Here is a 27,646-nt window from a genome sequence, read left to right on the forward strand (position 1 = left end):
AAGACTCCTGTCGTATCATAGTTAAGGAAACAGACTTTTCAATCGCTGATTGTAATGTTAATTCCTGTAAATACAGTTTGAATCTTAGCAGTTTTTTTGAATTTTTCTCTCAAGGGAAAGCAAATAGTCAAATATTAAACTTAATTAATTTCGAAGAAGACTAATTTGCAAATAGAGAATATACAAGTTTGGGGAAAATTTTTATTACATAGAAACTGATCATTCTAATTATAATTTAATCACAGATGATGAAATTTCGATCACAGAAAATAGTGCAGAACTAGTCAAACATGAAATTTATTAATATGACTTGTATGGACTATTAATCACAGTCGTGTCTAATAATGTGATGATTAAAAAATATCTGTTTAGTTTTTATTAATTAAGCAAAGATTGTAATCCTCAGATGAGATTCACAATTTAAAACCGTAAATTATAAAGTAGGGTAAAATTCGCAGTTTTTTTTGGTTGTCAGTTTCTTGTCGCCTTTACTGTTATTTCCAAAATTTAATTTAGAGATCGATAATGGTGAAAACGACACGGTTCCAGGGTTGGATCCAATCAAAGGGAAATACTAAAACATGGAAGATAGAGAAATACGCCTGGCCTTGAGACTGATCTGTGTTTTTGTCTGTTGTCTGTCTGGATTTCCTCCACTTCTTTAAAACATTTATGGTTGATGAGTTCCTCGCATGTTGCCCTTTTACTTGGATCCATCACCAAGGCCATTTCGATGATTTCAACCACGTTTTCCTCGTACGAAGCAATCTTTTTGCGAATATTGTCCTAATTCATATTGACCCCATCTACGTTAGTTGGTGGAACTGTCAAAAAGAATCCCTTGAATACAGGGTTGTTCATAAATATTTCGCTGTGTCTCTGAATTAGAGGGCCTACCGTCATTTCATAGACTAACCAAGAGATTTTTGAATCAAATACAGTTGGTCCACGTCTGAACGACCAGCCCAAAGAGGTTGACCAGTAATCAGTTCGTAAAACACACAACCGATTGCCCACACATCCACAGGAGGCCCGTACTGGACGTCGCCCACCAACAGCTCGGGTGCTCTATACCAGCGAGTGGCCACATATTCCGTGTATTCGTCGCTCGGCCCAGCTATGATTGGCAAACTTTAACATACACAGACTCCTGGCAAATCCGAAATCACAAAGTTTGACGATTCCGGTCTTGGAGATGAGTATATTCTCCGGCTTGACGTCCCGATGAATGCACTAATGGTTAATGTCAGAGAAGTTAATTAGGACTATTGACAGCCATGAGTTTCTATGACTCCTCACAATCACTATTTAGAATCTTACATTTCGAGAATGACAGTAATTGACGCCTTGGAGGACTTGGAAAATTATTTTTTTGCAGTTTTTGACAGGAAGACTGGAATAGAGAACTGCCAAAAGTACCCATACGGCCTTCGATCGAGTTCGCTAAGGGCGGTGTGGTCGATGTATTCAAAAACCAGGTACAGGTGCTTCTTTCGACGAAAGACCTCCAAAAGATTCACGAGGTTTGGATGCTTCAGTTGCTGTAGGAGAATTACTGTAAAGACAACTTTAAGCATTCTGATTTCCCGCATTGCGATTTTTTTGATGAGAATATCCTCGTCTGATTCGATGAATTTTTTAATAGCCACAATGGAGTCGTTTTGGTGATTGCGACAGCGAAATACAATTCCGTAGGACCCTTCCCCAATAGTGCCCATTTTTTCATACTTCTCCATCAGGAAATACCGCCTGAATGTTATGTCGCGAACAATAACTTTGTGCCTTTGCTCAAATGGTCATGTTTATTTCCAAATTGATTGATCATTATTGAAATGACTGTTTGTGGGTATGCGGTTGTTATGACTTGAATTTATATATTATTTCGCGTCTAATTGACTGCTGTAGCAACCATTTTTTATTGAAATGTTTAAATTAGCTTTAAAGCTAAATAAATAAATATTGTAATGTGTTTTTATTTCAATAGTATAATTAATTAACAAAAATATCAGAAATTTTATTATAGACACATTAAATAAACACTTTTTAATTATTTATTTTATTCCACTACTTTGGTAAAAAGTCCCCATTAGGCATAGACTATCTTCAATAAGTACTCTTCACAGATCATGCTGATATTTACAAATTTAATTAAACAAAATCAATTTACACCAACTTTTGATTAAAGTACGATTTTTCTTGTATGTCTAAGCACACAGTTGTTAAGCATTCTTTCTTCTTTATGATTTTAATTTATCTCTCGTGTTATCTTCGGAGATTCTATTTTGGGGAATCAATATTCACCCAATTGTCGGACATGATTTCAATTTGTAAGTATAGTAATTCGTAAGGTTAGGGGAACTATTTATTTTTAGTGCTAGTTAACTTTTTTGGGTTTCATAATCCATATGAAATATCAAGAGCGGTGTGATTTACTAAGAGAAAGAACAAAATAGCCCTCAATAGGTACTCGGGTAAATAGCGATTTCATAAGTCACGGGAAAAAACGGATATAACTGCAAGAGGATCACATCGAATGCTAATAAAACCAGTTTTAAGATGAATATAATATCCAGACCTCCTTGACACCATTACGCGTTGAAGGTCTAAGTTCTGGCAAGACTTTCCATGTTTTCCGATTGTTTAATAAATGTGGTTAGCAAAATAATTGCCATATTTGTTTCAAACATAACATCCGCCTTGAAAAAGAGTCATCACGAGCCTTGATCTCCTGAGATGTGTTGTGAAAAAAGGATCTGACGCTGTGTACAAAAAGTATAAATTAAGATTTGTAAGTAAAGGAATTATTAAGAATTTGATTTATCTCTATTAAATGGCTATGCGACAACTCGCCTACTTAAAATAAATAAAAAATTTTATTTTTACCAGATTAAATCTAATTAATTAAAATTTCAACAATTTTTTTACTTTAATCCTTAATATGACTGACTTTGAACTGCTTAAAAGCCAAAGAGGTGGCAAACTTTTACTACACCGGAACTATTTGTATAATACAGATAGAAAAAAAGACGGTCTTACTTATTGGAGGTGCAGAAATCGAGAATGCAGGGTGAGGTGCACGGTGGATGCTCAAAACAAGTTGAGCACAAAAAATGCTCATAATCATGGCCCCTTTGAGGATCATGAGATAAAAAGCATGAAACTAGTTTCTGACCTGAAAGATTCCGCAAAGGCGTCAGAAGACAGAACTATGAATGTGGTGTCAAGAAGCCTCATTGGAGCCAATGTTGACGTCATTAAAATCTTGCCAAAGGAACGTTCATTGACTCGTCTCGTTCAACGGGAAAGAGAAACACTGATACCAAATTTTGTTCCGACCATTCCTGAAATTCCTGAAAGTTTGTGGTATAATGATCGGGGCGAAATTTTTTATCGCAAGGATTCTGGAATTAATGATGTAAATCGTTACGTCATTTTTTGTTCGGATTATCAGATTGACATTTTGAAAAAATCAGATGTCTGGGTTATTGATGGTACCTTTAAAAGCGTCCCTAATCAATTCGAACAAATGATTACAATACAAGGAAAATACTTAGGTAAATTCTGGCCTCTTGCGCACGTTCTTTTGCTCAACAAAACAGAAAATTCCTACTGTGCATTATTTGAAGAAATAAAGACACTTGTTACTTCACCAGCAAGTATTTTAATTGATTTTGAAAAGGGGTTAATTAACTCCACAAAATCAGTTTTTTCGTCGTCTAATGTATTTGGCTGCAATTTCCATTTCGGCCAAATCATATGGCGGAAAATACAATGTCTTGGTCTTGTGGGAGCCTACAAAGACGTTTCATCGTGGGAACGAAAATTATTGAGAAAATGCTACCATTTAGCTTTCATCCCTGTGGAAAATGTTTTAATGGAATTTGAAAAATTTTCTCTTGATGCGACAAAAAAAGAAAACAACCAACAGATAATGAATTTTTTGGTTTATTTTAAATTTGGCCAGGGAAGAACAAAGACTTTTTGTGAAAATGACACAAATTAAGTCAGGAAGGTATCTTGAAGTGTCTGCGACAGACTGCAAAAAGGAACTTGAACTGAGAATAGCATGTGAAAATTTTCATGAATTTGAAGTAGATTGCTATTTTAAGCTAATTGATGGTTTGATTGCTTTAAAAGTTCAGAATAAACAGTAATTGTTTTAAAATTTTATTTTATTTACCTTTAAAATATTTTTCTTCGTAGACGAGTTGTCGCCAAAAAAATTTAGGCGAGTTGTCGCTCAACGCTGACGCTGTGTACAAAAAGTATAAATTAAGATTTGTAAGTAAAGAAATTATTAAGAATTTGATTTATCTCTATTAAATATCAAATGATATGTTGGGGAACCCTCATTCCTAAACGTATAAAAAAAATTTGTATAAAAAATGCATATCATTATGGTAATTACACTTCTGTTCATAACTATTCAGTATTCTCTCCTAATATTGAGTGTTCTATCCAAACATCCATCAGAGTTTTTGCCAACTCGGTGTGAAGGTTCACGTGCCAATTTATATTATCAAGTTTGCAAGTTGATGGCACTCGACATTGTGAGCAAGTGCGAAGAAACAGACACCCCGGAGGTAATGCACACAGGACATGATGCAAGTAAGAAGATACAATACAGCAATTCGTATAATTATCCAAATTTAAAAGTGTAAAGGGAGACTCGATTCACTGAAATAATCTTAGAAACGTGCATGTCGTTTGTCGAATTTGACTTGCACAAGGAATACGTGGGGTGGCGTAGATTCAGAAAAGGGAAAAGTGAGACTATGCAGGCCCTGCAAGGACTAATGTAAAGTTTTAGCAAAATTTTGAAGACAGCGGAACGTGACCGTAAAAATGGATATCCCCTCCAGTCTCTGGAACCACACTGCCCTGGAAGTTACGGAACTAAAAACTCAAGTTGTGATTAGGGGATAGTGAAATAGTGTCATTTGATGGTCGACGAATATGAGGAGGATATATACGAGTGGTATCTTCATCATCGATATGAGGACTTGGCAACATACTTGTGTGAGAAAATTGTTCTCGTCGGACAGGATGCCTGTATGTTGCTGGGATTATTCTTTTTAGCTTGTTTATTTGAGAAAGAAGTAAAAATCACAGATAAAGACTACAATGATGCCAATAAAGCCCAATAATTCAATTAATTAGGTTACTTTATCATCGTTTAAATATTTTATTTGAGTTTCACTGTTTGCTTTCTCCTTATTCCAGCCATTAGGTTATTTTAAAACTAATGGTTGAACTTGGATTAGCTGAGATTTGTAATCCAGTCGATTCCCAGAAACCTATGTCCTACGCACTACCCGATAATTTATTAATTTATAGCAATTACAGTTCTGGAAGCCCGATTACTGTAATTGCACACATTTTAATGAGACTTTTGATACAAAGACATAAATGAAGGTCATCGGAAACCTGTCGAGACACCGACGACTCATAGAGAGTTCCACTAGCTATAGTCATGTCTCCCTATTTCAGTCTATTACTTCATTAAAATTCATTAAAAAGAGTTCTTTTATGAAATATAAACTTAAATGAATAGAATATAACACGAGAAGACTGATTTTATTTTCTGAAATTAAAGAATTCATATTTCCTATATATAACCATTTTGTGACTAAAATTTGGTTATCACAAAAAATGATTGACCAAATAAGAGAAAGAAACCGAAAGGCAGCTGTCAAACATCGCATGAAAATAAAATCGCAAACAGAAAGCCTAGAAAAGGTAGTCTACCATGCACATCCCTTAGATTTTAAAGGAAAAAAAAGACGCTGTTTTAAAGAAAGAACACGAAATAGCCCTCATACAATTTTTGAAAGAATTAAATAAAAATTCCACTCGTCTTGCCTTTGATCCAAGTCCTACAACTTATGACGATTTTATCAAGTGCATATTAACGTTGTATTTTAACTCCATTAAAATGTAATTCGTGCTGTTAATAAAAACCAAAATCTATAAAATATTCTTTCCACGTCTCTCAGACGTGTGATAAATTTGTGAACAACTAACTTTATACATTTATGAGCTAATCCCACCCTCGCAAACTAGATAAAGGAAATATTGAGAGTATACAGGAAACGCTCACTTAAATTCCGAAAAACATAAATGATTGGAAAGACAGATTTTCAAAAAATTGATCTGATCAGTGGAAAAGAATTTTGTCAGAGTAACCTGACTGAAAAGATCTCATTTGAGTGATAGAAAAAGATAAATATTGGAAAATGAATAAAAAATCAATCATTTGACAGCAATTGAATTCGTTTTTTAATAATTTTAATATTTCTCCTCAAATCGAGTTGGGTGTCACTTTGAAGTACCAAAACTTTGTTTTCATCAAAAGTATCCCTCGCCTGTTCTTCCAAAACTCCAAAAATCTCACATTCGAGATTATTCCTGACTTTCACCTCTGCATACCCCCTGCATAACTCAACCAAACTGACCTTTCGATTAGTCGTGGTCCAAGCACTTCGATATCAGTTCTGAGGACTACCACAAGGTCAAACAACTCATTTTCGAATAGATCACATCCGTGGTAGTCAATAATATAATTCCCCTCACAAATCAGCTCTGAAAGCGACTCTGCAGCCAAAAATAAGAATTTATGAGTACCAGATCATCCTCGATTACTGGACAGTCAAATTGAGGGTCGAGTTGTTTGTAAATAAACTTATTTTCGATTGCATATGCCCCAAATTCGACGTGAATAAGCTCCTTGCAACGATTTAGTAATTTAGAAATGAGCAGTGACTTTCCACAGCCAGGAGTGCCTTTAAATATGGCCAATTATTTACCAGTTATTAAAACATTGCATCGTGGCATTAAAAACACCACAGGTTTATACACGTTATAATATTTTTAACTTTAAATAAATTAATTTACTAAATAATATAAATTAAAATAAATAATAATAAATTTATTTCCATAGAGATGACTACCATCCTGTTAGATTGGCTGAACAACGACGTCAATATTTCCACAAAAATATGTAAAAAAATAAAATCAATTCAAGACAATGAAAGCATTGCTTATGAATTTTCCAACGGCTACCTAATCGGGGAAATTCTGCACAAATATGGCCTCCAAGCAGACTTTGACCAATTCTCCACGGGCAAGTAAACAACCCAATTTACCCGCCCAGTTCAAGTGGCTCAAAATTGAATAATTTTTCCCGCCTTGGTCCGACCTTCCAACTAATTGGGGTCCCGTTTGATTTTTTGATAATCCGATCATTGATGAACGAGGATATTGGAGTGGCCACAAGGACCCTCTACCAGCTCTACATTGTCCTCAGGAGAAAAGAGAAAATGAATTTGACTGAGTTTGCCTTGGAGGCCCAGAGACCGAAAGGAAAGGCTCATTTTGACAAGTGTCTGAATGAAATTCACAATCATGTGTGTCCTGCTTGTATTTTTGTAGATATTCAGGCAAAAGACCATGAATGAGGCACATTCGTCTTTGCTTGAAAAAGCCAACGTCTACAAAGATAAAATAATTTATAAACAAAATCAAAATTTAATTTTACAAATCAAAGAAAATGAAAAAAATGAAAAAAATAAACAAAAAATTAGACGGCAACTCCGGGATGAGTGGGTAAAAATGAAAGAAAAAACAGACGAACTGGTAGCCAAAATAAGGTAACTTTTCCCACAACACACAAGATCTGAAAAAACTGTTATTACAAAAAATCAAGAAAAGACAGGAAAAATAAAAGACAATCAAAAAGAAAAACAAGTTATAACTGTTAATATAATATTAGGAATTTTCAAAAAGAATAAAAGAGTTTGAAAAAATTGTTGAGCAGTCATACATAAAGCCCGAGGAGAACACGGAGGAGATGTATGGCCAGAATATAACCTTAAGAGACCTGTTAAACAGTGTGACTTACAACCCCGAGGGCAACGGTCTAGAGACGTTGTTGTCGAGATATATTCGGGACGACGATTCGAGTGAGTATTTCAACCAAATAAAGATTCGTCTAACGGAAGAAAAAAATGCCAAACTTGAACGAGACAAACGACGAAGAAAAGTCCTGGTGGACCAAATGAAGTGCCAAATGATGTTGGCGGTTTGTTTTGTGGATTAGAGGCCAGGAACAAACGAGGGAGGAGACACTCGTGTCCCAAATGATGAGGCAGTCTCAACAAGAAAAACGTCTTGTCAACCAACTGATGCAAATAAGACACGAAAAAGACATCATTCGGGAAAATCGTATAAAAAGGGAACAAGAAAACGAAAAACGGAGACAAGTCGACATGGAAAACGTGCTAAACAGAGAAGCTGTATTCCTGCCTTTAAAACAGTGAGGAACTCTCTCGGATGGAGAAAGAAGCAAACAAAATCAAAAACCAACAGCAATTGGAATTACACCGCGAAATCATGGCGGAAAACCGAAGAAAAAAACAACTCAAACACGAAACATTGTCCAGAGAGATAACCCTCCTCATCGTCGACTATGCCATCAAATATGCCGAGTACAGAGAACTCACGGATTGGTTTGAAATGTGTGACTACCCAGCAATGTCCCCGAGTCCGTGATGAGGGAAATGAACGAAATTTTTGTCAAAGGCCAGTCTTTTTTTCAAGAACTCGGTGAGTCGGTTTCTGGTTTGTATTCGCCCGAATTGAAGACTATTGTTGACAACATGAATATTAAAGAATATATTGTTCATATTTGTGTCACTCAGTGTAGAATATGGTCGGCACGTGGGAGAAATCTCCCGATTTGCCCGTCCCTCCCAGAAATAACGTGCTTGTCCATATTATGAGAAATCTGCTGGGAATCGAGGCCAGACAAATCGTAAGTCAGTTCAGACCACATTTCAGAGCATCGCAGAACACATCAACCAAATCCCCCCAAATAGGAGGTTTTGCATTCTGGGAAAACCGGGAAGTGGCAAAACGGCAGTCTCAAATGCCCTTGCTCAACGTAATAAATATTTATCGAGTTTTTTAGGGTTTCAGTGCGCGGTGATCAACGTTGACGAATTGATTGCCCAAGCAGTTCAGGCTGCGGAAAACAGCGAGAATAAAGTTTATTCTGCAATTCACATTTCAGGAAACTGAAAGAATTGTTGATTCCTCAGGTAACTTGGTGACCCCACTTTAGAAGGGGGACAAGACTTGTGTCCCCGAGACGAAAGTCGGGTAAGTGTTATTGAAATAAATGTAAATTTTGCACCAATATATTTTAGCGGGAACTGACGAGGACACAACTCGGTCTGCAAATTCAATCCAAAATGAAAGACGGCGACTCACTGCCTGATGAATTGCTCATTTCTCTTATTGCGAACAGACTAGAGTAAAGGGTTGATTTGTATTGCAGAGCAATTGAAGAGAATGAGGGATTCGTTCTCGACGGGTTTCCGTGTTCGTTGAACCAATGCCGACTTTTGGACAATTTGTTGGAAGGATTGGACTTGAATGCCCCTGAAAGTGAAGAATTCGAAATAATAAACGGTCTCCAGCACTTTGATCCAGTTCCCGTGACTAAGAATGGACTTACACACGTGATTTACCTGAAAGCGGACGACGAAACTGTGATTAGAAACATGCAGAAAAATGAAGAAAACAAACATTGGAATCCTTCACAGTTAGTTCGACAAATATTGTCATAGTCTCGTGAATTATAATCAAAATTGGGCTTGTTTGGAAAAGTTTTACATCAACAAAGACAATTTGGTGACTGTCGAATCACAGGAAGATATTTCCCAGGAGGTAGTGGCTCAGATTGAAGAATTGGAACGACAAGTAAACGCCTTAACTTCAAAGATTTAGAAAATTGAACAAGCGAATGAAGAAATGGAACAACTCAGACTTCGAACAGAACAGGAATTGAGAGAAAAAGAGGTTTCAATTCCCACAATGTTTAGGCTCTTGAGAAAAAGACAGAAGAAGCAGAGGAAGTGCCGGAAAAGCCCACAAAAGCCAAGAAGAAATCTCCCGGTAATGAGTTGGCCCAATCATGATTAGCAAAGCCCAGAAAAAGTGTATCCGAAAAACCAAAGACCAACTCCTCGAAGGAAAAAGGTGACACCAAAATCAGCAAAAAGTAGGTAAAAAACAAAAAAGCAAAACTCCCTCGATCAAGGACGCTTCTGAAGTTATGGAAACAAGTCCAATGGACTCGTCCTGGACATTTGTTGACTTGTCCCTACCTGCAGTTAGCGTAGTTTGTAAATTATTTAAAAGAAAGAAAAACAATTATTGGCCGAATTTTGGACGTCCATAAAAGACGTGTATACCGATTCGGTCGTGAAGTTGGTGGGGGACCTTCAGCGGAAACGGCACTCTCATTTGGAATATATTTACAACTTTCAGTGAGTTGAGACGCTCGAAATGTCTAGACAGGACTTTTATACATTTCTTGGGAGACATGACGAGAAGGAGGACTATTTTATTCAGTGGCAGAAGGTACGAGTGAGTGATCCACATGCAGGATTTTGCATCCATCCCGACTGAACTTCGAGAGGACGAAGAAACCAAGACTGAACTACACCAAAGAATCGAGGATTTGAAACATCGGCTGTGGGATATATCCAGTCGACAAAGGGAGATTGCGGAGGACGAGTTGTCGTCAATGAGCAACAACAACTGGCTGGAGGACCAAATTGGAATGATCGACAATTTGTGCATTTCGTTACAACAAGTATCAGTTCAGCACCACTTTAGGCCGAAATTGACAAATTCCAAGATTTAGCCAAATTAATTAGAAATTACTACCTCGCCCTAAGTGGCAAGTTCATGGAAACCGCGGACGAGGAGAGATTGCGACTGGCTGTAGTCGAGGTGGTCAGTGTGGACTGACATTAGCCCTATCACGACAGAGAAAACGGAGATGCAGATCGAGTGACACCGAAATCTACCAATTCCCAAGGCAAAGAAAAGTCCGAGCCTTCTAAGAAAAATCCAAAGAGTCCGAGACGTTCAGCAGAGCAGAAGCTTAAGAAAAAATCAACCAAAGATTATTCAGAACCGACGACGACAGACCAAAGCGACATTGAGACCAAGTATCCCTCCCTATAGCATCCACAGAATTCCTTTATTGCCTCGAAAAAACCCGACAAGTCACGATTCAGGGAGTAGGAAGAGACTAGACCGGAAAAGTGTACAAATTTCGGATTTTTACTTGTCGTCTTTGTCTACTCAGGAATGGACTTATTGTGTTGAAAGTGCCAACAATTCTCTCGATTTAATCAAAACTCTTGTAAATACTCCGCAAACTCATTTCAGGTGGAAAATTCAGAAAAGAAGTTTCTCCAATCTCTGAATATCGACCGACAGGATTCTCCAAAAGGGAAATCCAAAGTGTCACCTTCCGGCAAAAAAGCAAAGAAAAAAAGTCAGTTGGTTTCACTAAATTTAAGCCGAGACTGTCGCCTGCAACGATAGCAATGAGTCAAAAATATATTCAGAATTCCTCTCTGCCATCAAAACAGAAGGTCGAAAGCGTTGATTGACATTTAGAAACATGTGCGGGCTATTTTATACGCTCAGTAACAAGAAACTGCACAGAAATGATTGCCTCCCTGCAGTCCAGAATGAGGTCTGTTCGGAGCAAGATGGCGGGGTTGATCACCAAGTCATTTACGGAAGAAATGGAAAGGTGTGTGTGACTGCCGTGATTTAAGCATCAACCAAGTTGTCCAAGTTTTAAAAAATCACGTCGAGTTCGGGAAAACCATCGAAAATGTCATTCGCCTCAACAATGGCCGATTTTATATACAAAATGTACACAAAACAGTCATTTTAGAATTTTTTCATTCCACTGCCCCCTCGGGCGGAAATCCGTGGCTACAGCGGGTCAATGGCTGATCTGAGTTCACGGACGGAGTTTTCCTTCCACCAACTATGGAATCTCTACCACCAGGTAAAACAGTCGCCACAATTTAAGCTCGAAATGATTTCTCCTTCGGGGATAGTTTTTAGCAAAACTCTCGTCAATCTAATCTCCAATTTGACGGCCTACGGGAACTGCAAAGAAGTGTTTCCGGCAGTGTGGCTGAACATGAGCTACTCCGAGGTGACCTCCGTCTAGAGAGAGTAGATCCAAGAAATAGTCTCACGAATTCAAATCGACGACGAATTTGTCAACTGGAAAAAATTTATAATTTTCTGCATGGAACCCTTCCCACACCCGTCATTGACGGATTTGATGTCCTCCCTCCATCAACTAATGGAAATGGACGAAACTCGGTCGGGATATGTCACGTGGGAACAGTTCGAAAATGTAGGAGACCGACTCACGTGTGTAGTGCAATCTGTGGTTCTCTGAGTACAGCAGTTGTACTGGAATAAAAAATATTGACGGATTGTGGAGTCAAAGAATCAAAAAATACATTTTCCGTGTTTTCGAGAGCAGCGGGTTGTTCCTGGACTACATCGATATGGTTGTAGTGCTGCGAATATTCCAGCTCCTCTACTTCTGCTGTGATGAGAATCCCTACAGCGGGTTCCTAAGGGCTTTGAGCGTGGTGTCGGACCAGAAAATCGTGAGTAGTCACAAGAGACTGTCCAACTCCTCAATAAGGGGGGAGTTCCTGGAGTACATCAGCAGTGATTCCGAGTCGGTGGTGTCCGCAGAACAGATTGCCGATATCAGAATATCCCACATCCATAAAGTGTTGATGCACGGAAAATGCGGCTCAAAGTCCAACAATCGTTTCAAGGACATTGAATCGAGCAGTGAAATCGACATTTTGGTTGTGATTGTGTGTTTATGTTAGAATAAATTGAACACAGTTTATTGGGATTTGAACTCAAAAGAGGAGGGGACTCTGCCTTATAATGTGATAATAGAACATCCGATCATACAGGATCTCATAATGTCCACCAAGAACTTCAAATACAATGTCTGGCATGTCTATATGTGTAGAATATAAATTATGTATTTCCCAATAAGGAAATGTCCAAATCTGCAACATCGAACGGGAGTGTCAATTTAACGGACTCTTAACTAACAAATCATTTACTAATAATATTAATATTCCAGAATTATAATGTTAATTAAATAATATATTTTTTAAATTAAATCTTTTGTTGTGGTGTGACAATAACATGTCATTTCAAGCAAGTGATTATGACAAAGTCAAATCTGAAATGAACAAGGCAGTTGTCAAAACATTGGGCCGTGAAAACTCCCACGTCCTCTCCGAACTAGTAAAATGCATGGAAAGAAGCACATCGACCACAAAAATGATATGTAAGTCCAAATATGTGAAATAAACAGACAATTTATCCAAATTCATATCAAGAAGATCTTCCGAGAGTCTGGCTTCCCGAGCAAAGCGATATTTCGACAAATTAGACATTCGTCCCCCTTCCAAATTGTATGCCTGTCTGTATCATTCCCAGGGTGACCAGACAGACCGAGGACCGGTGAGGAGTGGCTATATTCCGTAGAGCAAAGGACTTGATTTTGGACGAGGATGGCCGAATGGTGGACAAACGGACGGGAGAGGACGTGGAAATAAAAAAGAGTGCCCCCACCCTCCAAGCCAACCTCCGTTCTATCAAACAAGAACCCAAAAAACCAGTCGTAAAGAAGGAAGTGGTGGCCGAGCCTGTTTTTGACCGCAATATCTTTGATCCGCGAATAAAGTGAGGATATTTTGGTATTGTAGAGTACGTGGGGCAGTCCGAGCAAAGAGGCCACTCAAATTCAACGAGCCAGGCCTGTTTATAGAGAAGGCACGTCGACAGAAGGCAAAGGTAGTCCTCTCTGATGAATGACAGCAACAACTGTCCAAACTACAAATGGAGATCTCCAAAGTGGCCAAGAAAACAGGCATTGCCGGTATTTCCCGAATTGTGTCTGTCCAGCCTGAAAATAACTATGTAACTGGATTTGGGCATTTAAAGCTGATAGATCACATTCCTGACATTGAGTGGTGGGACTCGTTGTTGATTACTTCACATCGGTAGGGGTGGTTTGGCATGGCAGGTATGATGTGGCACTGGCGGCCATTGAAGGCAATAATTTGGGGGAAGAATTGTGTATAACAGGCTTGGTGGAGCACCCGAAGAAGCACGTGATGTCATGTTGATGTTGTTGTTTGATTGGTAGCATCGAAGGGACAGAAGGGGATAATAGTGCCACTGACAAAGAAGGAGAGGGGCAAGTTGAGGAGGCAGACTCGTTTGGAGGCACAGAAGGAGTACCAGGAGAAGGTCCGACTGGGGTTGGTGCCCCCCCAGGAGCCTAAAAGTATAATTGTGTGACCAGCCAGTCCGGATGGCCAACCTGATGCGAGTGTTGGGGTCGGAGGCAGTGCAGGACCCCACCAAAGTGGAGTCGTATGTGCGTGCCCAGATGGCCAAACGAGAGAGAAAGCACATCAAAGCCAACAAAGACCGTCAACTGACACCCTCCCAAGCACGGGAAAAGGTGATTCGGCGAATATCGGAAGATGTGTCGTGTGGAGTGCATGTCCTCGTATTCCGGTTGGTGTGTGGTGGATATGCAGAATCCCCAACCTGAGCAATATAAGTCACCGTTATAAGATCGAGCAGAACTGTCGACAGTTGTTGATGACGGGGTTTGTGGCCTTGTTGGCGGACTGTAATGTGGTGGTGGTGGAGGGGGGACCCAAACAGACCAGACGGTTCAAGGCGTTGATGATGCGTCGAATACAGTGGAATAAACTGAGGAAGCAGGATGAGACTGAGAATGTGTGTAGTCTGGTGTGGGAGGTTGTGGTCTGTCTTAGTCGTAGGGAGTTGTCCAGTCTCGGGTCTTTTCGGATATAACATTCAGGAATTGTCCCACGGCCACATTCGCCAGAGAACAGTTTGCGAGGTATAAGGTAGAACAGTACTGGGACTTGTCCTACTGTTCGGCTGTCCTTCAAAAACAGGAGGATGGATTGTGATTGTTTTATTATTCTTTTTGTTTTTAATTATATGAGTTGTTATATTTTAATAAGTTAATAAATAATTGTTTCTTTTGTGGATGATTTTTGCTGGCTCAATGGTATGGGTTGTGATGATTAGTACAGAAGTCAATATTGTTGTCTACGAGGAAAATGGCCTCCGGAGGGCCAGCCAACCTAAAGATATATCGATATGTAGATTTGGGGTAATTATGCAGAACCCGGGGAAGAACATCCCGAAAATGGAGACCTTCCAAGTGGACACGGCTTCGTGTGGACCAATGGTGTTGGACGCACTGATCAAAATAAAGTCAGAACAGGACCCGTCGCTGACATTCCGTCGATCCTGTCGAGAAGGGATCTGCGGGTCGTGTGCCATGAACATAAATGGACAGAACAGTCTGGCCTGCATATGGTACTGTGATTAGTCGATTGTAGTAAACTGGAGAAGAATACAAAGATCTACCCACTTCCCCACATGTACGTCATCAAAGACCTGGTGGTGGTTAGTAGTGCCTGTTGAGTGCAGGACATGAACAACTTTTATGCCCAGTACAAGTCGATTGAGCCATGGCTACAGCGAGATGACATGGAGGAGGCTCAGATCGGGACGAGGCCACTCAGACAGAGTGTGGAGGACAGAGGCAAGTTGGATGGACTGTATGAGTGTATTCTCTGTGCCTGTTGTTCCACGTCCTGTCCATCCTACTGGTGGAATGGAGACAAGTACATCGGGCCAGCTGCTCTTCTCCAGGCATACCGTTGGGTCGTCGATTCGAGGGATCAGAAGAGTATTGAACGAGTGGACAAGTTAAACCACGCCTTTGGACTATATACTTGTCATACTATTATGAATTGCACTCAGACATGTCCCAAAGTGTGTCTTCTTTATATACAATTAGGGACTGATGCCCGGACGAGCCATTGCAGAGTTGAAGAGATTGGCTGCCAATTTGACTCAAAAGACTGCTGTTGCCCCTTCCAATTAATACTAACTATTCACTAATGTCTTTTGTTTATTATTAGACTTTATTAAAGTAACCACAAACACGCCCAAAGTGGTTGTCACAACATGAAATGGTAGTATAAAGACACGTTCGAGAATGCATAAAGTTAGTTAAGACTCCCTTCTTTGTGTTTTATAATATAATCTTTGCTTTGACAGGACATTTTTGTTTCATATTTGTTAATACTATATTGTTTGTGCTTAGATTTGTGTGTAAACAAAGGGCGGTATTCTGTATTCAAGAAGGAACAAAATTGAAAAGTCCAGATAAAATTAGTTTTTAATTAGTGCGTCTGCTTTCTGTAGATTCTCCTTCTCTTCAAGCCTTCGATGGGCACACTTATCTATTTTACAGGCACTTTGTGGTTGTTCTCGAGTCTGATTCCATGGTTCTACTCGACAAAGCTTACTCCGTTGTTCCATTTGTAAACCGCGACTTGGCATTCTTCCGGCAGGATCATTTCAATCTTATGCTGTTCTGCACGTATACTCTCCAATTGATGACCACAGACTGGATAAAAGCTCGTGTGTCCTTCGAGACCAATTAATTTGCAGTAATGTTTGTAGAATTTATTCACAGCACCGTCCCACGTTATTACCAGTGGTATTACCTTTGCGTTGTGGATTGCAGAGTTGAAGAGATTGGCTGCCAGTTCACTAAAAAGCAAATCGTGGAGCTTTTCCACCCCAACTTGGTTTAGGTTTGTTTGGGAGGTGACCCCAATCTCAATAAGCGTGATTGTGTTCCTCGTTTTGCCGAAGATGTCCGCCTTGTTATTCTCGACCCTCAGTCAACACGAATCTCCGCAAAGTTATCTGCAATTACTGACTGAACAGAACGAGTTTTCAGCCTCCTGGATTTCTTACTTTGTGCATAAATGCAGATGTATACACTTCTTTGTGTCTTTAAGTAATCACTATTAGCATTCGACCACACCTCGTCGGTAAATGATCAACTGTGTTTGTGGTTGAGTTACAGTGACTGCACAATATTCCAACATTGTCTATAAATTGGTTACGGTCCTGTACTAGAAACAGAAGCCTTTCGGTTCTCGGGGAGTTATTTCCATGAGATAACCCAGGCATTCTCAACATTTTTGTGGTCGATGTGCTTCTTCCCCCTTGTCCACATACAATTTAAAAATTTTTGTGCATTGTCCCTTAATTGGTTGTTTTTTGTATATAACTCAAAAATCAAAATATAAAACAATAAATCAAATGTAAAAATTGAATTTTTATCAAAAATTATTAGTGAGACCCTTGATATTGATGTTTACTCGCTAATAGAGGTGCACCGATTAATCGGCCGATAATCGGTAATCGGCAAAATCTGCCGATTAATCGGTAATGTAATTATTTTCCGAAATACAATTGTATACAACAAAACGTTAAATAAACAAAATTTTTTTAAAAGAATCAATAATTAAAGTCTGATGTTTTTAAATTATATGAAGGTACATCATCATTTCTCCATTCTCTGGCAAAAGTCTATTTCTTTTCGGTTGATATATATTTCTTCCAGTGCTGAAAACTCTTTCGCTTTCTACAGACGAAGCAGGAGCTGTTAAATATTTCAACGCCATTTTACTTAAGCGGGGAAATATATTCGTGAAGTTCTTCCACCACGTAAATATATTATCAGTTCGTCGTATTAAATCTAGCTCTAAATAATTTTGAAGTTCCGTCAAATAGCAATGTTGGTAATTTTTCTCCATAGACATAATTCGGTTAGAAGATGAAATTTGAGAAAATATTTCTTCAAATGTTAATGTTTCCGAATTTTGTATTTTTGTCAAAGAAATGGCATTTTCAGATAACTTCGTGTCAGGAGAATTACTATCCTTCATATATTTAACAATCAATTTTTTAATTCTTTCAATCATACAAGTCTTATGAAATCTTGTTTTAAATCTGGGATCCAATGTTGTTGTAATACATAGTGATTCGTTTTCAAAATAAAAGGTAAATCTTTTATCAATAGAGGACATTAATTTTTCAGTTGTTTCTTTGATTTCATAAAATTCACAGGATTCTTTTGCCTTTTCAAGAAATAAGAGAATTGTTTTGATTGAAGGAATAATCATGGAAGCAGTAGCACTCCTTTTGCTCGCTTCAATTGTTATTTCCTCAAATGGTTTCAAAATTTTAACAATTTTTTCTGCTGTTATCCACTGTATATCTGATAATATTGAAAGATTATTATCAATTGCATATGTTGCGAGAGCTTTTCGTTGTTCGATCTTGATATTAAAATATCGCATAATTTACATACGCAAAAAAACGAATTATCGTCTGAGACATCAAAAAATTTCCATACAACGCTCGACATGTTAAACAAAATATTTAATTACATTTTTAATAAAATAAATTACATATAAATATATTTTTATGTATAATATAATGGCCGATTAATCGGTATCGGTATCGGTGAAATTGGCCGATAATCGGTAATCGGCAAAATCCAAAAATGGTTATCGGTGCATCACTACTCGCTAAATATTCAGTGTCGGGTTTAATTCTGGTCAACTTTAGGCGTATATCCCCTCTATAACACACTTCCAGTCTATTTCTTTCACATTGTGTGATATGATTGACAAAACTAAATTCACTTTCAACTAAATAAGTTGTAGGGAATGTCAATAGTACATTTCTTATTTCCTTCCATAAATTTGGAAATTTCATTTGTAGATCTTTTGATTGCCAAAATTTAGAGATACTATTCTGTTGAAATCTGTGAATATATTCTACATTATATTTCAATTCAATTATCTTAATTTAAATGATCCTGTAATCGTGATAGCTTCATCGCTTCCTTTGAGAAAGAACAGTGACAAATAAGACAATAAGGCTGTTTTGTGTCCTCAGTACTTTGAATAAACGCATATTTTAAATATTCGTTTTGATAATGACGACTTTTACAGTTATTTCTGGTGTCGGTGGCTCTAACATATTTTATTAACTGGTTGATTTTTGTCGATAAAGTTAAGGAATTTTCTCAAAGTCGACAATATCTGTGATTAGTGAATTTTCAGTGTATTCCGTGGATTAAATTTATACACAAAAACAGGGTTGTTAGATTTAAATCATTTGATTTTAATCAACAATAAAAATCAATGATTTAAATCATTAAAAAAAATCAAAAAAATCAAAAAAATCATTTAAATTTTTTTAAATGTCTGGAAGAAAGCGTGATTCTTTGTGGGCTTATTTTGATAAACGTATTATTCCTGGAAAGACCGGAAGCCGTGCCAGATGTCGTAATTGTGGGAAGGACATACAAGGTCTTGTATCTCGGATGAGGCAGCATCATTTATTATGTCGAAGTAATATTGATATCCCTGAAAATATGCCGAGACCTGAAAGCGAATTTCCTCCAAGGATGAAGGACCATTCATTAATCAATTTCGTAACTACGACGACTTCATCTAAGAAAGATTTGATGGATCTGCAACTCGCTAGATACATATTTTCTACAAACACTCCGTTTGCTGCTGTAGAACATCCCGAATTTGTCAAATTCGTCCAAATGCTTCTTCCTGGGTATCGTTTACCCTCTCGTCATCAAATTGGTGGTACATTACTTGATCATGTGTACGACCAAATACATGAAGACTATTGAAGAATATCTGATGCTTATTAAACCAATTGCTGTCGCTTTAGATAAAATTCAGAATGATTCTACCACGATTAGTCATGCTGTAGAAATTTGGAAAGAACTTGAACAGACATATATTGACAATGGATGTACGAATATTTTAGGAAAAGTGAGAATTCGAGCAAAACAAGCATTAACACCTTTCCACTTACTTATCACCTATAGCTTGGTGGAGTCGAATTCATACCAGTTACCTTCACAAGTAATTTCACTATGCAAAAAATTCTTGGAGCAGTTGCTTCGACAGGTGGAATAGAAAGAATCTTTTCAACATTCGGATTTCTACATTCAAATGTACGCAATAGGCTGGGGATCGAAAAAGCAGCCAAACTTGTTTCCATTTACAAGCTTTTAAATAAATAAAAACGATTTCCATTGTTTTTGTTTTTTATTTTAGTTCGCTTTGAAATATTTTTTTATTTATTAACCCGAAGACCACAAAGAAAGAAAGCGTAATGCAAACTAGTTAAGTGATCCCGGTGGACATAAGGAACTACGATAGATCGTTCTGCGTGGCCGTTTTTCAGTGTTTATGTACAAGAGAGAGGTTCTCTGATAAGCCAGGTGGAAGGGTCGTTTTGAAATAAAGATCATTTAATTCAAAAAAATCTGATTTAAATCAAAAAAATCGTGATTAAATCAAAAAAATCAGATTTTTTTGATTTTTTTGAAAAAAATCATGATTTTTAACAACCCTGCACTAAAATAACAAAAGATATTAATTTAAAAAATATAAATATTTATTATGCTCTCATGTGCGTCTTGTGCAGGAAAAGCAGTGCATAAGAGTATCAAACATGTTTTATTTATTTAATAATAAAAATAGCAAATTCTTTTATGCAAAGACTGTTTCTGTTTTCAATTTGAAGAGGAAGTAAACTACACAATAAAAAGCAACAACCTCTTCTCCCCAGGAGAGAAAGTGGCCATCGCAGTATCTGGAGGGAAGGATTCCACTGTCCTCGCACATGTCCTCAAACTACTAAACGAACGTCACAATTATAACCTTGACTTGTGTCTCCTCGCAATCGACGAAGGAATCGAAGGTTACCGAGACGGGTCCCTCGAAACAGTCCACCAAAACAAAATTGACTACGAAATGCCTCTCTGTGTTCTTTCCTACAAAGATCTGTTTGGGTGGACAATGGACGAGGTTGTCAGAGCCACCGACACCAGAAATAACTGTAAATGAGTCCATATTACTATTAGGCACATATTGCGGAGTATTCCGACGCCAGGCTTTCGATCGAGGGGCACTGCTAGTCAAAGCTAAGAAAATAGCGACAGGTTTGCTGTGAGTTTATATTTTAGGCCACAATGCGGACGACATGGCAGAGACAGTCATCATGAACTGTTTTGTCTTGGAATCACTTTTGTAGTGTTCAGAGGAGATTTGGCCAGATTGGGGCGCTGTACGGCAATATCGACTGTATTTGGCCAGTCTGACTTGATTAGGGAGATGAGGCCATTTCGAGATGTAAGCCATTCAAGTATGCATATGAGAGTGAAATAGTCAAGTTAGGTATTTTGCTTATATAGATATGCTCGGTTTAAAAAACTGAAATATTTTGTGACTGAGTGTACATATTCGCTTAACGGGTATCGAGGACCAATGAAGGATTACATCAAGGCACTCCAGTCGATTAGACCGCTCTCTGTGCTGGGTTAGTGAGGGGTTATGATTGATAGATATTATTCATTTTGGGGAACTGGTTGTTATCGATGGGAGTGTGAAGATGCCTACTCTCAGTTGGCTGATTGTTTGATGTGTAGTTAATTGTGTCAAATGTGGTTTTGTGTCGAGTAATCCTGTTTGTAAGGCATGTTTGATGTTGGATGGGTTGAATAGGAATATTAAGGGGTATTGTGGTTGGGTGACCTTTTAGTTTGGGGGTGCGGAAGATCAATAATGCCAGAATGGTTTTGTGTGTTGGTTTGTTATTATAGGTGAAGGAGTGTTGTGGTAGTTGTGGGAGTGTTGATGTGTCGCAGTTTTTTTGATTAATATTTTTATACAGTTATATATTATGGAAGTATTTTTGGTGTCCAGATATTTCTGTGTTGTCATATTTTACGAACTATGACGGAGATATATTTGTCATCTAAGAATAGGCTAAGTAGTATAATGTAAATACTCGATTGTTGTACATGAAAGTATTCCTAAGGCTGTCAAGAAATGAAAGGCTTTGGAAACTATCAAAGTTAATGAATGGTTGATTGGAACTACGCTAACTTTTTTGTAGAAGGCTGAGTTCGAAATTCTGTTTTTTTCTTACTACGTTTAAGACGTTGGTTTGCTCTCTTTGGTTGTTAATTAAATTTGTCGTTTAAAGATAAACAATTTTCAACGATAGGAGTGTTATCTGCGTTTATGTAAACTCCTCCGATAAAGATGAGTTATTTGTCACATAGATTCCTGAATCAACGGTAACCGTCATCATAGACAACTTTTTTGGTACTTTTTAGTATTTTTCCATTAGAAGGGAATCAGGTTATTTGATAGGTACCAGCTTACCAGTTGAATGTTTTAATATGATTTAAATCATCCAGATTTTGAGAGTCTTCACAAAAACACCAAATATGGAGGTTCAGAGAATAGCTAAATAGGAAATTAGCAGAACTCCCTTGAACTTTTTCTCTTTAGACAACCGAACGGTATGTGAAGCGTCATGAATTAAGTTTTGGGTATAGATTGAAAAATCTGTATTTTTCCTTAGTGGTAGGGGTTTTCTTAGGAAGTCTTAGAAACTCCCCAAACTTGTAGAAAGTATTTTACACGCATTTAGTCATAAATATCTTTATTTTACTATTTTTCATTTGATTGATTCCAACGATCGTGCTGAAATACGAGTTGATACTACTATTCCTATTGAATAAAAAATTCAAACTACGTTTTCTTTATACAAGAAACTCGACTGCGCAGACAAACCACTTTTTCTTTACACAAGTTACTCAACTGCCTCGAATATACAGTGTCAAAAGTATAAGGATTAAGATACATTGAGTCAATATTTTAGAATATTTAAAACAAAATGGTTTGTTTGTAATAATCTTATATGCGAAGAAGCGAGTTAGAAACGAGTTTTTGTGTCCATTGATTGTTATCCGATCATTGCAAGAAAAAATAAAACTGGTAATCATCTGGCCATTCAGTGTAGTAAAATGTTAAACAAAGATTACATAAAAAGAACTTTATTATTATTATTATTATTTAAGCCAAAAACAGAATCACCGTCTTAACCATTAACTAACGTGTTCAGGTGATTCCGACACTTCTCAACAGTCTAGCCATCTTTTCACGATGTTCAGACCGTGACCCCACACACTTTCTGTATGTACGGTGAAATGCTTGTGGTCCATCTCCACGATCCCTCCCACTTGCCTCTACGAGAGACTCCAGTGTTCGATGGACAATTTTCATGTCGGTATGGTCCTTCAGTATGTTTATGGATTTTTCTTGGATTTTCTCGATTTTTAGTTGGTTCGTTGCCGCCAGGTTACAGCCCCAAGCAGCACATGCATAGCCTATTGTTGGCTCGATATACTGCTTGTAAAGGGTCTCTACCCCTGGCGGACAAGTTCTCCCACAGTTCGAAAGAAAGGCTTTCACAAAATTGATTTTCTTTATACAAGTTGACACGATCGATTCAACATGAGGTGAGAAACAGAGGAAAGTGTTATCAAGTTAAAAAGTGTTTCTCGTATTTTATTTGAAAAATAAAAATAAATAAATATGAGGGAAAAAATACAGGAAAATCATGTCAATTTTAGAAAAATATTTAAATTCTTATAAATAGATGTCTAAAACTGTATTCTCTTACCTTCCGGTCCACCATGTCAGTTGGAAAATTCCATTCGGATATGGCAACGCTCAGGAGGCACTTAATGCCTACCGAAAAAGGACTCTTAGCTTCTCAGACCCTGGGACATCGTCGTCTCAGACCGATCTTGCGGGAAGGATTGAACCTTTCAGAAGGATCTCCCTCGTTTGGATCGGCGATCACGGGATTAACTATAATTAACTGGCTTGCCCGTATTGGTCTTTAAATAATAATAATAATAATAACATGGATTCAAAGAGGGGCGATTAACTGTCACACACCTAAATGCTTTAATGAAGTTTACATAGTGGTGTAGGCAATTTGGTTTTTATCGAAGAAACTATGAACTCTGGATATCATATAAATTTACTGTCTAATAATCTGGACCAATCAGTTGAAAAAATGGGCTTATCCTCGTTTATTTTTCAACAGGATAATGCTCCATGCCATACATCTCGTATGGTTAAGGCATATTTCGAAACCAAAAAATATATTATTCTTGATTGGCCATCGCAATCACCGGATCTTAACCCAATAGAGCATGTATGGTGCTTTATGAAAAGAGAATTAGCTAAAAATCCCCCGAAAAGTAAAGAGGATCAAAAGACAAATATCATGAAAATTTGGCAGTCAATTCCTAAAGCTTTTTTACAAAACTTAGTAAATTCAATGAGAAAAAGGAGTTATTCTTTATATTTAGAAAGGGGAGGACATATTAATTACTGATAATGAGATTTACAAATTTGTGCTAATGTTTTTTGTCTTGCAATTTTTTGTTTTTGTTTAAGTTTGTAAATAAAAAAGAAAAAATTTATTATACAAATTAAGGTATAATAATAAAATACTACTTAAAGATGTTTACAAAAAAATAAATCAGAATAATGCTATATAAAGACATAAACATTGGTGAGCAATTATTTTTGACGACCACTGTATATCAGACGGTCTAAACAAAAAACCTAAACAGGAAAAATCCATTGTCTGCTCAATCGACTTAAAGAAGGCTTTTGATTCGGTGCCAAGGAAAATACTCACACAAAAGATCTATTCCTCAAATATTGATACGAATCTAAAACTATGGCTTGGGAATTTAAGCAAATCAATTATCAAATTGCATGCATCCTAATCTTCTCAATAAACTGGCTTCTCGATTCATTTTGCTTTTCCCTGCACATTCACAATTGTCTATGCCTGTAAAATGAAATTAAACAGGCAGGGTTTCTATCTCTTCTGTTTTCTTCAATCCTCAGGGAGTTGGATATTCCATTATAAAAGCTTAAGTAAATACAGTATGAATAGCATCTCCACCCAAATATGGCTTGAGTATAAATTATAACAACAGTCTGAAATGAAGAGCACAATATAATGAAGTGAAGTAACTGTAACCAACTTCGGTGGCCGATGATTTTAAGCAATACTCAAATAATATGTATAATAATGAGTTAAATAGGCGTAACATCTCGAATGTGCATTTCATGATAATTGTTAGTTATTTGATATTATATCAGCCTCAATTAAATCAGATTTGACGACCTTGAATGCAAGCAAACCTACAAACTGTAAAAGACTAAGCAGATTTCCCTTTTCGAAGTTAGATTTCTTATAATCTCTTGACTTTTAATAAATAAGGGATTAATCAAAGTTGTTTAGCCTGAAAGTACGACAAATGAGTCGATCAAAGAGAGTAAAATTCATAATTGGAAAGGGAAAGACTCGTTAATAACATATATTGCGAATGACCTAATTCACGCTGGCTTTACTAAAACGACTATAATTCTATTAAACTCTTATAAGCAATGGTTTATGCTGAGACAAAAATTTTACTCGAGACTAAATTGACCCCATCGAGGTTAAATTATGGATTCTGATAATAAAGAAGCCCTAAATTACTTATTTGCAGTCATGTGATCAATTAGTCTATCAAATTAAAATCCAAACAAACTAAAGTCTAAAATTAAGAAATTTAATTTGAAGAGTGGGTGCCAAAAAATAAAAATCTCACTTCTGTAAATTAAAGCTTAAAAGTAAAGTCCGGATTATATTCATTGCTTGAATTGTATCAAAACATGGAATTTGGAGAAACATAGAGAATGTAAATGCGAGGAGTCCCACTCTACTGAAAACAGAATCCCGAGGGGCCAAGCAAATTAATGGACTCAACGACAATGTGTATTTCATAAGGAATTTATTAACTTCTTGTTTACCTATTATTAGCAGGAAGCCAAAAATAATATAAAAATATTTTTTCTAGGAACTATATCTGATAATTCCGACTTGATCAAAACGCATCGTCAAACATCGGACACAAGGACTAACAAAACAAGACTCAACTAACGAGTTTATTCATTTGTGGGAATATAACTTATGTGGCAATTTTTCATTTCACATCGACGAACGTAACAACCAAAGTTATAAAAATTCGTTACAGTCACAAACAAAGCACAAAGGAATGACCGGATTGCGACGGAGACATTGCAACATCAAAATGATAAACACAGAAATTTACTTTGGTGAGTTTTCTAGGGAAATTAATTTAGCTTCGACAATTTTTATTTGGAATGGAATGTGAAATTCATTAGAAATTTTGATCATTCTGAAAAATGAATACTCTAGAAGATTTTCCATCTCACCCTCTGATTCGTGCTCTCTATGATGTCTGGTTGAGAATCTGTGAAGTGTCGCGTAATTTGATTCGTATAATATTTTTAATGTTAATTAGCCAACCTGAGTCAAAAGTTCGGCAGATTAATTGAAAAATCTATAAATTAGCATAATCCTAAAAATATATTAGAAATCGCCGTCGACGCCTCGATGTGCTGTTCAATTTGCAGGCTGAAGGAAATGTTCAGGGAATTTCCAAACAGTGGCAACCCAGGTGAATATACTAACGATTACTCCAGTAGTTTGGCATGCGGGAATCCTCACGGGCTGGTTAGTTGAGGTCCAAATGGATTGGATCATGACTAGCTTACGATTTGAGGACAATCTATTTTTTTCTGACTTTGATTTCCCCGACTCGCAGTACTTTCCGATTTTGATCTGTAGGGAAGTGTTGGATTTGGAGACAGTCGAGAGACTGCTTAATCAGATTCTTGACAACTATGAGGGTGTGGGGACTAATCTGAACATCCAAACTCTATTCCGACATATTGAAAAATTTGTAGTTGAGGGAAAATGTTTAAATGAGTTAGTAATTGTCGTATCATTACAGTCTCGATATGCCTGTTCCCCCAGCCAAGTCCATCAAATGTAGACTCTTTGACGTTCGAACGATTAAATAACACGTAGAATGGGATCACGTTCGGGGAATGTAGCCAGGATCTCCAAGTTTATAGAAGAATTTCTGGCTTTGTGTACGAGGACGAAATCGAGCTCATAAAATGGATGCATGTCCGCAGCTTCGAAAATGTTCTTCCGGTTGGTTCGTTGTTTAACAGCCAGAGTTCTCGATTACTGCAAATGTCCGACACAAACTCGAATCTAGAAATGTCCTTCAACCAACAAGGAATCAACGTCTTTTTCGCGCTGCTCAAATTCCTGGAGGTCAGTCCATAATAAAATTCGCAGAACGAATACGACGTCGCAAATTATTTCCGAGTCATATCCCCGGCGTCGTCAAATTGGGATTTGTGGGATAGAATGGGCTATGGAAATGAGTTTGTGGGCACCTACGAAGTATAATTGTAAAATTCTACTCTAACACATGTTTCTCATCTGTCCTGCACGAGACAGAAAAACCTATCTAATAAATAAGAAAATTCCTTTTCATTGGTCCGCCAGTCCACTCATTTTGTAGTATCTACTTCAAACAGATGAGTCCCCACTCTTGGGACTTGCCTGTTAAATTGGTAGACTACGATCCCATCTTCTCAAACGCCGGTCAGCACTCTGACATGACATTCTTGAACAGTGTCTCTAATTACGACGATTCGTGCGTGTTCTGTTCCAGGGAAAAGGTCACTCCCGACTTGTCAATTCTAGTTGCAAGACGAACTCGTCGGCGTCCTTAATTTGTGCAAGTCGATTTATTCCGCGTTTGACCTCGACTTGTCGGCAAAATTCATTTCAAAGCCTTCGATGAATTCAACAAGACACGAGGAGTGTGATTTGATTACCCAAGTTGACGGTGATTAATTTACCAGATAATTCGGAGTGCTCTCTCGGCGACGGGGATCACCTTCGAAGAGAGCGCTGGATATTCCCAACTGCCCTTTGTACTATTCCTGGCTAATGTACTAGGTAACTTTTAACGTCCGGACGTATGACGACTCCACTTACACGT

The 27,646-nt window shown here is 37.5% G+C and overlaps 3 protein-coding genes across 3 annotated transcripts; 1 reads left to right on the forward strand and 2 right to left on the reverse strand.

The window, feature by feature from the left end:
• Positions 1–600: 600 nt before the first annotated feature.
• Positions 601–1,847, reverse strand: LOC115228499 (cyclin-dependent kinase-like 1). The gene is made up of 4 exons (XM_036498954.1): positions 1,557–1,847; positions 1,321–1,443; positions 1,145–1,233; positions 601–1,107 (listed from the first exon to the last, which is right to left on the reverse strand). Exons 1-4 carry the CDS (start codon positions 1,734–1,736, stop codon positions 912–914), a joined length of 588 nt encoding a protein of 195 aa, XP_036354847.1. The 5' UTR covers positions 1,737–1,847; the 3' UTR covers positions 601–911.
• Positions 1,848–14,980: 13,133 nt separating this feature from the next.
• On the forward strand, positions 14,981–15,888 carry LOC115228500 (succinate dehydrogenase [ubiquinone] iron-sulfur subunit-like). The gene is given in 2 exon segments (XM_029799074.1): positions 14,981–15,307; positions 15,310–15,888. Coding segments are annotated over 2 exon segments (906 nt in total).
• Positions 15,889–17,327: 1,439 nt separating this feature from the next.
• Positions 17,328–18,149, reverse strand: LOC115228501 (zinc finger BED domain-containing protein 6-like). Its single transcript, XM_029799075.1, has one exon. It carries the CDS (start codon positions 18,147–18,149, stop codon positions 17,328–17,330), a length of 822 nt encoding a protein of 273 aa, XP_029654935.1.
• Positions 18,150–27,646: the final 9,497 nt, after the last annotated feature.

This window comes from Octopus sinensis, unplaced genomic scaffold (genome assembly GCF_006345805.1).
Source record: "Octopus sinensis unplaced genomic scaffold, ASM634580v1 Contig10780, whole genome shotgun sequence".
Taxonomy (NCBI): Eukaryota; Metazoa; Mollusca; class Cephalopoda; order Octopoda; family Octopodidae; genus Octopus; species Octopus sinensis.